This window comes from Zingiber officinale, chromosome 8A (genome assembly GCF_018446385.1).
Source record: "Zingiber officinale cultivar Zhangliang chromosome 8A, Zo_v1.1, whole genome shotgun sequence".
NCBI lineage: Eukaryota > Viridiplantae > Streptophyta > Magnoliopsida > Zingiberales > Zingiberaceae > Zingiber > Zingiber officinale.
In genome coordinates, this window is record NC_056000.1 from 5,610,146 (window position 1) to 5,623,972 (window position 13,827).

Below are 13,827 nucleotides of genomic sequence, written 5' to 3' on the forward strand. Positions count from 1 at the left end.
CATTGATAAAAAAATATACTAAATTAAATTAGGTTGGATTTAGGAGAATTTGTATTTTATTTTATTTTATAAAAAAATAAAAAAATATATATATATATATATATATATATATATATATATATATATATATATATATATATATATAACTTAATGGGTGAGACGGAAAAATAATTGTATTATGATTTGATAAAAAATATATTAAATTTTAATTTAAATATGTTAAATTTAAGAAAAATTATATATAATAATAATAATAATAGTAGTAGTAGGTTATGTTTTCTAATGATAAATCTTTCGATAATAATAATAGTAGATCGTCGATAAATTTCTAATCGGTCGGAGCTGTCAATTTTAAAAATATACTAAATTAAATTACGTTGTATTTTATTTTATTAAAAAATTAAGGATATATATATATATATATATATATATATATAGGAAATTGAAGCCGAAGGTTCGCATTTACTTACTAATTAAAAATTTGAAATCTTACTAATTAATTTTTTAAAACACATTTTATTATTTTCTTTTAAAAAAACAAGATTGTCGAAGTAACGGCCTGGCTGCCCCACCCGTCACGTCACGAGTCAGAACTTTTCCGGTCTCTCTTCCCCTTTTGCAATTGCATTTCTCCTCTCTCCTCCCCCGCGTCGATCCCATCGCCGTTTCTTCCTCCTCCGTTGCCGAGGAATTCCTAAACCCCTCAATGGTTCATAGAAGCCCTTAACCTCGCCGCCTCTACCGATTCGGGCTTCTCCATGGAGTCCGGCTACAAATTATGTGGCTTCCTCCAGGCCGTCCTCTCCGCCCCATCGCCTCTTGAATCCTTGCGTCCCGGCACTTCCTGCTCCCTCTTCGCCGATGGCCCAAATGTCGGGTTCCGTACCCAGGAAGATGGCACCCTTTTGCTTCCCCTCCCCTCTCTGACAGCTGCTGAGGCCTCCGCTGCGTCGACTCCGGAAAAGGCCATGGCTGGATCTCGCGGCAGGGCCGTGATCCCATTTTTGAAGAAAAAAAAGCGGAGGATGTTCGGGTTGGTGAATGGGAGCATGAGCGTGGTTCACCAGTTGCAAGCGCTCACCGCCCGCAAGTGCTTGACGATTGGTGCCAGGGTTGTAAGTGTTTCTGCAAAAGAGGACGGGGAGGTGAGGGCAGTAGTGCTGGTTGATTTATACCTGCCGATTGCAATTTGGACTGGCTGGCAGTTTCCCAAATCTGGAGCCCTAGCTGCGTGCCTGTTCAAGCATGCAAGGTATTTGAGCGCAATTTATTTTCTTTAGCTCTTCTATGCTAGTTTCTCGCTAGAAAATCGTATTTTTTTTTACATTTGTTTTATTACACTGAATTTGATTTCACATTTTCATTTGCTTCGAAGTCGTGCTATCAAAGTCTTCGAACTCTTTTTTCATCTCCAAGGAAACTCTTTTTGCAAGTTCATGTGAAATTAATGTTATTTACTTTGTCTAGGATGTATTATTATTGAGGTACCTTCTGTTTATTTTTGAAAAATGGAATACAGGTAGGATGCATCATCAGCTCAAAACTGCTAGATTTATCAAAACATTTCAAAATTGAAAAGTAAGAACAATTTTGAATTCCTCACATTTCTAGAAACACAAATATAGTCTTATTTTTATCTCACATTGTTTTAATCCATATACCAATTTTTGTCAAAATTGTTAGGTGGATTGAAATATTTCAAGATTGGAAAAGTAAGACCTTATAGGAATTCATATTTGAATTCTCATACTTCAGGGAACACAAATATTTTCTTATTTTTTCATTTGGAGTTCATTTGGTTATTTAAGAAAATTAAATCAATACACTACTTAATAGGCGTATTTAGGGAAGAAAAAGAAAGAGATGCGAAGGGGTGCACCCTTTGGTCAAAAGCAAAGTGCTCTGAGAAAAAACTGAAATCCAAGTATACCCTTTGGGAAATCTCCCTTTCTTTGGTAAGAGACAGAACCGGAATGGTGATTTTGTACTTCCCATGTGTTAGTTCACGTACAGTTCTGTTGCTTATTTCTTTTTTATTTAATAAATGAATTTATTTCATAAAATTTATTTTAGATGATATCACTCATACAAAGACTCAACAGCTTGATCTTTCTAACAATAACTAGTAATGTTCTCTTATAGTGATAATTGGGAGGCCAGAAATTCTTTAATTGCTTTCAGTTGTAATGTGGGCAATGGTTGCACTTCAAATGATCAGTCCATTTGGAACTGTTATGATTGTGGTATCTTGGGCTGCAAAATGCATTGTACTCTATCTGATTCTGACAATAGTAATCTATTTGATCTTCATGAAATTTTCAAGAGCTTACCTAGCATTGGAAAGGAAAGGAAGACACAATCTTGTAGGATAATACCTAATGACAAATGTGCAAGCCCAGGTATATGGGATATCACTGATGATGTTTTGGCAAATGTGTTGAATAAGCTTGGGCCAAAGGATCTTGTAGTTGTTGCATCCACTTGTCACCATCTGAGATCATTGGCAACACCTATCATACCTTCTATGAAACTAAAGCTTTTCCCTCACCAGGAGGCAGCAGTTGAATGGATGTTAAAACGAGAGCAATATGCTGTTGTTTTGCAACACCCTTTGTACATGGAATTTTTGACAGAGGATGGGTTTTCTCTGTACATGAATTCTGTTACCGGTGAAATATCTTCAGGAATAGCTCCTGCTGTATGTGATTTTCGCGGTGGAATGTTTTGTGATGAACCTGGTTTAGGGAAGACCGTAACTGCATTATCTCTTATCCTTAAAACTCATGGAACAGTTCCTGATGCTCCTCATGGTGTAGAAGTGGTTTGGTGCATGCATAATATGGACCAAAAATGTGGTTATTATGAACTTTATGCCAATGGTTCTAATTCAGCTAATTTTCTGTCAGCGAGAACAAGATCCGTGTCACAAAGGGATGAGGCCCACTGTCTTCAGTCACAAGAGAAACATGGTTCCATTGACAACTCAAGTTGCTCACTGCGTGATGGAAGTAGATCTGTGGATTTTGAATTTTCAGTACAACGTGCAGTTTCCTCTTTCTCAAAGTTGGATGAGTTATCTGGTAGCTCTAGTCTAACCCCTCATAGATTCATGCCTAGGAGAGCTAGGAGCTTGAGTCAAGTTAAGAGAAATCTTTTGAACACATATGGAAAGGGAATAACATGTGACAGAAGCAAAATTTGTACAGGAAATGCTGTTGGCTGCAAAAGTACTTCAGATACTGTAAAAAGAAAACTTGCTAATGACAAAGAATCCGTCTTTCCTGCTATTAGCAATTCTTACAAAAAGCCTAGGAAGGAGATTGCTAATTCTGATTCTAGTGAGATATGGGTGCAGTGTGATGCTTGCAGAAAGTGGCGAAAGATATCTGAGAGAAGTATACTTGATTCTACAGCAGCTTGGTTTTGCAGTATGAACACTGATCCTATGCATCGCAGTTGTATTGCTGCAGAAGAGTCTTGGGACTCTAAAAGAAGAATAACATGTTTGCCTGGATTTTATGCAAAAGGAACGACACATGGGAAAGAGCAAAATATCTCATTTTTCATAAGTGTGCTAAAAGAGCATTTCACATTGATTAATTCTGAAACAAGTAAGGCTTTGAAATGGCTGGCCAATCTCTCACAAAGAAAGTTAGAAGAGATGGAAAAAAATGGTTTGACACGGCCAATTATAATTGCACCCTGGGAAGAATGTACAAGAGAGGCTCATGGGTACCAGAAAATATTTCAAGCATTTGGTCTTGTTAGAAAGCTTGAACATGGCACAATAAAGTGGTATTATCCATTAGCACTTGATAACTTGGCCTTTGATTCTGCAGCACTTAGGATTTCTCTGACTGAACCATTCGGCCAAAATAGGTTGTATTTGTCTAAAGCTACTTTAATTGTTGTCCCAGCAAATCTAGTGGATCACTGGATATCTCAAATTCAGAAGCATGTTTGCCCTGGTCAGCTGCGTGTCTTTGTGTGGATTGACAACAAAAAACCTTCTCCTCACAATCTTGCTTGGGATTATGACATTGTACTAACCACCTTCAACAAGTTAAGTGCAGAATGGGGCCCTCGCAAGAGGAGTGCCCTAATGCAAATTCACTGGCTTAGGATAATGTTAGACGAAGGACATACACTGGGTTCAAGTCTCAGCTTGACAAACAAATTACAGATGGCTGTTTCTTTGACAGCATCAAGTCGATGGATTTTGACTGGTACACCAACCCCAAATACTCCTAATAGTCAAGTATCTCATCTTCAACCTATGCTCAGATTTCTTCATGATGAGGTTTATGGCCAAAATCAGGAATCATGGGAGGCAGGTATACTTAGACCCTTTGAAGTGAAGATAGAAGAAGCAAGGTTACGTCTTCTTGATTTACTTAAGAGGGTTATGATTAGTTCAAGGAAAATAGATATAAAAAATATTCCTCCTTGCATCAGAAAGATAACTTTTTTAAATTTTACTGAACAGCACGCAGCAAGCTACAATGAATTAGTTCTCACAGTTCGTCGAAATATATTAATGGCTGACTGGAATGATCCTTCTCATATTGAGTCACTTTTGAACCCGAAACAATGGAAATTTCGCAGTAGAACCATTAGGAATCTCAGACTATCTTGCTGTGTTGCTGGACATATCAAGGTGACAAATGCCGGTCAAGATATACAGGAAACAATGGATATGCTGGTACAAAAAGGTCTTGATCCTCTTTCAGAAGAAGCTGTTTTCATAAAGAGTTCTCTTTTGAATGGTTGTAGTTGCTACAGGTAATTGAAGCATATTAAATTTCCCAATGGATGGTGTCTATCAATGTTAAGATTTCTTAATCTGTTTCTCCTTTTAGGTGCAAAGAGTCATGTAGATTACCTGTTATCACACCATGCCAGCATCTGTTATGCCTTGACTGTGTTGCACTGGACAGTTGTAGATGCACCCTACCTGGCTGTGATAATGCTTATGAAATGCAATCTCCAGAAACATTAGCGCGACCAGAAAATCCAAATCCAAAGTGGCCTGTTCCCAAGGATCTTATTGAGCTACAGCCATCGTATAAACAGGCATGCCATTCTTTGTTATTATCAATGCATTATTTTTTATTTTGAGAATTATCAATATATTGTATCTACCACTTTTGCTGGAGATTTTAGTATCATGTTGTTTCCCACAGGATAACTGGGATCCAGATTGGCAATCAACATGTAGCAGCAAAGTTGCATACTTAGTAGAGCGGTTAAAGGTTCTACAAGAAACAAACAGGAAAATTGGTTCCTCTGTGGAAGAAATAGATAATAGCAAGATAGAAATTTATTATTCGAAGACAAACTATAGGTTTTTAGATCTCCAGGAAGCTTGGTCCCTGCAGAATAGCAACTCTTGTAAGATATTGACTGAGAAAGTGATTGTTTTTTCTCAATTTCTTGAGCACATAAATGTTATTGAACAGCAGGTACCTATGATAATAAGATTTGTTTATCTGCCTAACCTGCAGTAAAGGGTTATTGATCTCTTCTACGTTTTAGTTGACAGTTGCAGGGGTTTCTTTTGCTAGAATGTACAGTCCAATGCATTCCAGCAACAAGGTCTGAAACGGTTAACAAATTACAAAGCCAAATTCTTCCTGTGGGGTTCTCATTGAACTTATTTTTTTTCTTTTAGATGAAGTCATTGATGACTTTTCAGCTTGACCCCAATTGCATGGTTTTGCTAATGGATGGAAGTGCAGCCTTGGGTCTAGATTTGAGCTTCGTGACAAATGTATTTCTGATGGAACCTATATGGGATAGAAGGTATATTCTATTTTGCTGTGTACATTTTTTTTCTTGCTAGTGATATAGCCTTGCATAAGCTCAATGGAGGGAGCAAGATTCATATAGCTCAATGGATGAGGATGGTGATGGTTCAATTGATAAAATTTTCAGTTGTACCATTAAGGACCAAACCATGATTCTAATAGCTCCTGCTACTGGCCCCAGGGCAATTCCATGGACCATGATTCACAACCATTTATGATTCAAACTTAGTTACTTCACGCCAAATTGCATCTGGTTGTGTCAACTTTTGCCATCCCAACTAGATTGCAGCGTAGACCAGGATGTTTAACTATGCTACTCTTATTAAATCATATAAATTTTCTCAATACTTTAATAGTTTTAATTAATCTCTCAAATTTATAAAATATTTTCCCTCTAGGCTCTATCCTAAAATTCTTTGGACTCAAATTAAATAGAATTAATAGGATACTCATTTCTAGAAATATTTACATGTAGAATGACGGAAAAACATAGAGTATTTTTACTATATTCAAGTTTTAGGAATAATTTACTTTAAAAAAATCAGAATAATATTCTCTACAATGTACATTTTAATAATGAAAATAATTAACTTATCTGGAATATATTTAACAAAATAGTTAAACAATCATAACTATATGTGCGATTAAATCAAAATAAATAAATATAAAAATAATTTTGTCAAAATAAGATAAAGAGGAAATCAAACGGGTGGTGAAAACATTAATACATAGTAATAAATGAGCATTCAGAAAAATTCATAAGAAGAGAGTTATATGAATATGAGAATAAGAATAACAATGTTGCTAGAAGGTTTCATAGTTTGCAATCATGCTGACGCACAACAGCCATTAATTGGACCATAAAGACATGTTTCTAAGTGGCCATTGATTTTTAGGCTAAATACCAAATTGTTCAGATTGTTTAATATATATAATAGATGAGTGCTTACCACTGATCATATAAGTATAACTAACTTGTAATTATCCTTTGTTGATCATGCTATAAGTTTGGATCTTCATTGGGATTCAGTTATGCACTTTTGTTTTTTATTATTTATTATTTATTATTTTTGTTTTCTCTCGGTAAGATAGCATTTCAGGCCTTAAAAAAAATGGTAATCCATCTTAATCCTCTCTTTTCTTTTTATTTCCCTTTTCATTACCTTACTATTGCATGTATTTCCCTTTTGTCGTTTCTAAAGAAAAATTGGGTGTGGCTTATGCAATACTTTTTGCAACATATAACAGCATGGAAGAACAAGTGATTAGTCGTGCCCATCGCATGGGTGCTACTCGTCCAATTAGTGTAGAAACATTGGCAATGCATGGCACCATTGAAGAACAAATGGTCAAATTTTTGCAGGTATTTCTATTCTCCTTTCTGCGGTCTGTTTAGTCCATTCAATTGGTTATTTTAAAAATCATGTTCGATGTAGTGCTTCATTCAAACTGTGGTTATTACTGATCATTAAGCTACTCATGTTCTCAAAAAATGAAGAGTAGTATATACCAATTTCAATACTAAAGCTAAGAAGTTTGATTTGTGAAACACATAATGCAAACCAATATACTATATATCATCCTTAAAAGGCATATCCTAGGGCTTGTAATGCTAGTTCTGTTTTAAAAACTGCCATATTTAGGAAAACTTAAGTAGAATTTCAGTCACTATTTTGTTAGATCTTTGGCCTTGTTCTCTGAATCTCTTTTAATATGATTGAATAAATTTACCTTGCTATATTCACGTGCATCCATCACCATTTATGATATGATGAGAAGATAATCCTTATAAAAACGTCAATATAGTTAGGTTGTTGTTTGTAATGATAAATCTTCCTTCAATGATTAGATTGAATTCATTCATCTTCTTAGGTGATTCTTTGTCGATAATTAGTTGGATCATTTTTGGGTGGTCAGGTCATTGAGGATTTGTTCCTTTAGAAGCATGCATTCACATAATCTACTGCTGTATCAATAAATAATGGATGTGAAATTGTAGTATAGTACATGCTGGTCCAATTTGTTTCGTTTGCATGATTTGTGATACCTGTTCAATCAGTTAAAAACCTACATTTCCATATACTAATATCTTCTTTGCTACTCTCTCTCTTTCTATCTCTCCCATAGTCTGTCTCGTTTATCCATCTGTCTTGTTGTTCTCTTTATTTTCATCTTTTTGTATTTTTCTTCTCGTCCTTTCTTTTCTTCCTAGATTATCCTCCTTTTCTTTGGTGCACCTAGTACCACCTTACCAACACAAGGTGTCCTAAAGAGCCTTCATCTGTTACACCATGACCAAGTATAATTAATTAATTTAGTTATTCTCTGATAATATGGTGCAAGTTTTCATTGGAATGCTGGACCCTGACCAATTGGATGATTTATGGATGTGGAATAAAGTGGTCTTCCATTTTTGAAGGCACTAGGTAGTTGTAGCAATTGACATCATAGTTGATCCCACCATGGTGTTTTTATTAACTTTGTAGTGACTATCTATTAGGTACCGAAAAGATTTATCCTCATTCATCCACATCATTATTTTAAATAATAAAATAATCTTTTACCTCGTCTAAGTCAAAAAGTTGCTTCAAATGACCTTTAGTAGGCCTAGATGTCAAGTGAATTATTATTTATTTAATGAATCATAACTGCATTTCTCCTGCTTGAAAGTTTAAAATGTTTTATGAGTTTAATATTTTAGATTAAATCTGATGTACCAGTAAGCACTAACTTCACCTGTTTTTACAGGATTTCAGTGCTTGTGAAAGAACACTAAAGCAAGAAGTTGGAAAAGATGAATATGAAGGGACTAGAGCCCATCGTACGGTCCATGATTTTGCAGAAAGCAATTATTTGGCCCAATTAAGCTTTGTGCATACAAATGTAAAGGCATAAAAGGTATTGTATCCATCACTTGTTAACTTCTGAATTATCAATTAGTATTTATAAGGTCTTGCATAGCATATGACATTGTCTTCTTTTTTTTACTATGCTAACAAATATCCTGGATTGATTATGGGATGTGGCATATGTTTGTTACACATCAACACATGATCCTCCAGAGAAATTGCAAGACCCTGTTGAGGGAAGAGGGGGAAAAGGAGGAGAGAGAAAATAGCAAGAACATTTAGAAGGAAATAATAGTAACAGTTCCCACATAATATAGATTTAATATATATGCCTATGTGTAGACTTGAGACAAGAAAAAAACATTGGAGACATGGGGGTGATAATGATCCTGGTATCCCTTGCAAGAAATAATGTGCCCTAACCAGATTAAATAAAATAAAAATGACAATGACCTTTGCATCCTTTTATTTGGCAATTGAGATTAAATATAGAATGTGAGTCTTATTGATGTTCCATGATTTAGGGCGTGAATTGTGATTATGAAATCATATAAAGAAAAGTAGCAACAGGTTAAGTGGTAATCGACTATATATATACAAACAAGAATCATTGATCTTTGGATGATTTCAAATTTTCATTTGCAACTCTCAAGTTATTCTTCCAACTGATCTTGTATGGCCCCTCTGATTTCATGTTGCTAAACAATTCCTAGTAGTGAAAGATGTGGAAATATTTACATTATTTAACTAAATGCCATTACAAATGTGTTTTGGCCAATATATTTCAACTCCACCTAAGTAGATTATATAATCACATATATGAAACAAGCTGCTGATTCTAAGCACATTTTAGTTTTGTTTAACAGAATCTCCTTCCAATTTTATACTCTTCCAAGATGAAAACAAAATTAGAAACCATGAACATTATGACTGCAAGATGATTGGACATGAAGTACAGTGAGAAAGAAGAAACTCAAGCTACCCTTTTGTTGAAAGATTTCCTTTTAATCATCTCCAAATGGTTGCAACTCCTAAAATGGAGATTGTGTTTCTTGTTTTTGCAACCTGAGTATCAAATTACTAGCTACTAAGGTCTCAGAATTGTACATGTCAAATGATCATTGCATAGCATGTGATGCTGTGAGAGGTTAACATGATGAAATCACGCAGCTACTACATGTTATACTAGGTTCTTTCATAGATAAACTGTATCATCAGTATCCACAAAACAAGGATGTGTTTGTGTCATTGATTTGATCTTAATCAACAGTATCCACCTGACTAAAAGTTGCTAACTAGCTTAGTAGGTGAGAAACTGAAAGCTGTAAATGCTTAAGTTTGAAATGTTATTATCATCTAATTATTTATATATAATAAGTTGCAATAACTGCACCTGAAAAGTTTGGTAGCCACTAATACTAAAATTTTTTGATATTGTATCTGAGATCTCCAAGGGTTTCTAAATTGCACTGGACAGACCTAAATTAATATTAGTTGGTCGTGAGAATTCTTTTTTTTTTCCTTCTGATATGCTGTTTTAGATCTGTATTTTTTTTCTTGTGAATTGAACTGGAATAATGTGAGCCATTCCCCACTAGAACTCTAACTATGATGTGTAATGCTTTATCTATGTTGAACCACAAATGTGGACTGGATGGATAATAATACATTAATATGTTATTCGCTGAGGGTTCTAATGATTAATATTATTATTGACTGTTACTAAGTGGTGCTGTGTTACTAAGTGGTGCTGAGTAAAATTTTGAAATCATTCCTGGTGTAGCATCACAACTTTTAGTATGTGATTAGCACACTTACCTTATTCATAGCACAAGCATCATAAGAGCATCCATAGTCGTGAGACCTCTTAGAGAGTTCCCTTGTTGTCACATCTGCGCCACGTAAAAATAAAAAACCTCACACATTTCTCCACTATTAAAAAAAACCTCTCAAAAACTCTTTTATGGGTCCTACATGTTTTAAACCCTCACGCCACATATCTCTCCCCTAATTAAAAACACCTCCACTATCACATTTAAATTAAAAAATTTATTTTAATAATAATAATAAAAAACAACGTGAAGGAGCGGCTCCGTAACCCCGTAGGGGAAGGAGCCCCTCGCACTTTGGGAGGGAGCTCCCTCCGTGCCAAGAGGAGCTTCCACTGTGGATGTTCTAAGTCTCCTTGAAATACAAATAGATAAATTGAGCAAGAATTTCCAGGTCTACTTTTCTGGTTTATGAAGTTTCTGCAGAAAATATCAAGGACATTTATTTTTCTCAACTCAACCATATATGCATATGCAAGTTCTCAGTAAATCCGATTTCAGAAAACAGTGTTCTGTGAAACTTTTATTTGGCAATTTCTGATCTGACTTCTGATTTAAAGAAAAATTGCAACTGCTAAACTACTAACATTTTCTCTACAGGAAATTATAAAAGATCGTACGCTGACAAGATTTTGCCCCTAATGGTGCTCATATACTTTCAAATGCAGGGTTGGAAGTGGTCACTACGTGCCTCATTTTCATGATCGTCTGACATTTTTAACATCTACGGGAGATGAATCGTTCCAAGTTGTGTTGGCTGACCACTGGCTCCCTCTGTTTTGTAGATTTCTGCATTTTGCAATGCTCTAATATATGATCAGCTGATTTTGCAGGAAGTTCCATCTAAATATTTATATGCATGGAAAAGCATGTCTAGATGTAGCTTTCATTGGAACTGACAAGGCATCTGATTATGTGAAGAAAAACTCCCATTCTTTATATTGCCATTAAGTGCAACTAAAGGTAAACAAAATGGGAAAATTTTCTTTTAAAAAACGCGATTATAAGCCAGTAAATCATCGAGAAATAAAGCCTCAAATTTAAATTAAATGTCTTTCACTTAGTGTCGTTTTAAAAGAAAGTCTCGTACATTCTGAAAGGGAGTTTATTCAGTTTTGCTGAGTGAAAAAGAGAAAGGATAAGAGATAATTTAAAATAGTATTTGTACATTTTGGGAATCAAAACATGTCTCTTCAGTGTCAAACCCTGTCTGAGTAGTCGATAGAGAAGGAACAAGTAGCGCCTCACCTTGGTTGTTTTTCTAGCACAAGAAAATGCTGCTATTCACTCCATTTTGTCCTTCAGATCCACAAACGACATTCTTGATACCCCTCCCCAGCCAACAGAAAACTGGACCAGCCTAGTCTTGTTGGCTAGTCACGGGAAAATGAAAGGATAGTGATACCAAGAATTAAATTTATACACATCCACCTCCCCCCAACTTAATTGTTTAATCAGCAAAACAGTATCCCCGAGGAATTAATTTACACCGACCGACCGGAATTAATCCAACCAAACCTCACGAGTCATGAGGAATATTTAAGTCTTTAACAACTCTCACTGTGAATGTCGGTAGACAGGGTGGTGGTGCTTATGATTTATTTAACCATTTTTAGAATATATATATATATATATATATCTAAAAAAATAATTGTCCGATTAGTCTGCCAAGCGAGAGGGATAAAGAAGCAGATTGGAAAAGATACTTGGAGACAGGAGGAAGAGGAGTCGAGGAGGCAAATCTAGAAGGGATCACATGGAATTGCCTTGCGGGGTAGGAGAGGATACAGCAAAGACCACAAGAACTCTGCAAATATAGGCCAAGGATGACGTCACCGAATCTTGTGCGAGGATTGGGTGGTCCCCCACCAGCGCCTGCCTTCCTCCTTGGCACGCATCTTGAAGCAGTCGGGTGGAGGAGATGGGCTCACGTTGGTGTGGCTGAGTTGTTCCGGAGGGACAAGCGAGGAGATGGCTTATAAATAAAACAAGAGATCAAAGGAAGCCATGAAGAGAGGAGGTGGTAGTGGCTTTGCTTGGTATCCAATTCAAAGATTGAGTGAAGATTTGGGGGGTGAAATCTGATGGCTATAGTTCATAGCATTTGATTTCCTCGCTGGATGTTGATAAACAAACAAAAAACAAAACAAAACAAGGCTAGGCAAGGTGGAGAAGGACAAGGAGAAGGAGAAGGAGAAGGAGAACCTTCATCGCCTCTTCCTCGTCTTCTCTGCCATTTGATTCCTCTCTTCGGCATCACTTGATTACAGAAAGAAAGAAAGCAAGCAAGATAAGAAAATATGGGTGTTGATAGACAGGCACAGTTTCATGTGTTGGCTGTAGATGACAGTCTCATTGACAGGAAGCTCATTGAGAGGCTCCTCACGACCTCATCCTACCAAGGTACTTCCATTGATAAGGACAATTGTCACTTATTTGATTTAATTTCCTTTTTTTCCCCTCTCTCTCTTTCTCTCTTTAACAAGCAGTTTCTTTGATGCTTCAGTTACCACAGTGGATCTGGTGAGCAAGGCTCTTGAATTGTTGGGACTGAGAGAGGAACCGGGTGTCTTATCACCTGATTCACCAGATAAGAATGTAATCATCAACTGATCAATTAATTTTGCAACATGGATTCCTGAAGATATGAGTTTCTGATGAAACATTTGATGGTAATTTTGATTCATAGGAGATTGAGGTGAACTTGATCATAACAGATTACTGCATGCCCGGAATGACAGGGTATGATCTTCTCAAGAGAATTAAGGTACTTTTGGCTCTTGTTTCCTTACCTTCACTCTAATTTGTTACAAGATTTTATGTCTGTTTGTGTTACTCGTATCAGGGTTCATCGTCTTTGAAGGACATTCCAGTTGTGATCATGTCCTCTGAGAACGTGCCTTCAAGGATCAATAGGTGAGAAAGATTAATATCTAACAGTTATCAGAGAAATAGTTAGCAAAGTGAATTGTTTTTTTAATTATATTCTAGCGCCAGATTCTGTTTTGACAACTTTACGATTGAGGGAACTTTAATAAAAGGTAAAGTAGGAAAAAGGATGAGCCGTAGTTCTAGATCTTCTTTAAGGTTTGGTGGGAAGTAATATGCTGATCTAGGAATTCTTTTCTCAAAAGATACTTTCTTAGAAATGGAAATGGAATTCTTTAAAAAAAATAAATTATAATCAATTTGTCTCGTGGCAATAGGTGGAATTATTATTATTTTATTTTTTTTTGAGGGAAAAGGATTCAGTCTATCGACTATCAAGTGGTCCTTCACATACATAAATGTGTCCTTGGAGTCATCTATCATGGGGTCATACCTTGTTAGGAATCAAGAATA

General features: G+C 35.8%; 2 protein-coding genes across 3 annotated transcripts; both read left to right on the forward strand.

Annotated features, from left to right (window-relative positions):
- Positions 1-606: 606 nt before the first annotated feature.
- LOC122012094 (F-box protein At3g54460-like) lies at positions 607-11,458 on the forward strand. 2 transcript variants are annotated; one of them, XR_006120122.1, is made up of 10 exons: positions 607-1,252; positions 2,143-4,782; positions 4,860-5,073; positions 5,184-5,462; positions 5,536-5,595; positions 5,672-5,802; positions 7,056-7,170; positions 8,556-8,705; positions 11,086-11,232; positions 11,319-11,458. XR_006120122.1 is itself a non-coding variant. In XM_042568542.1 (9 exons), the coding sequence occupies exons 1-8, from the start codon at positions 759-761 to the stop codon at positions 8,700-8,702; spliced, it is 4,080 nt and encodes a 1,359-aa protein (XP_042424476.1). In that variant the 5' UTR covers positions 607-758; the 3' UTR covers positions 8,703-8,705; positions 11,086-11,458. The 2 variants fall into 2 exon arrangements, 1 of the variants encoding a protein (XP_042424476.1); XM_042568542.1 differs by having other exon boundaries at positions 11,086-11,458.
- Positions 11,459-11,582: 124 nt separating this feature from the next.
- LOC122012096 (two-component response regulator ORR4-like) lies at positions 11,583-13,819 on the forward strand. The gene is made up of 4 exons (XM_042568545.1): positions 11,583-12,888; positions 12,992-13,083; positions 13,175-13,252; positions 13,331-13,819. Exons 1-4 carry the CDS (start codon positions 12,786-12,788, stop codon positions 13,403-13,405), a joined length of 348 nt encoding a protein of 115 aa, XP_042424479.1. The 5' UTR covers positions 11,583-12,785; the 3' UTR covers positions 13,406-13,819.
- The last annotated feature ends 8 nt before the right edge of the window (positions 13,820-13,827 follow it).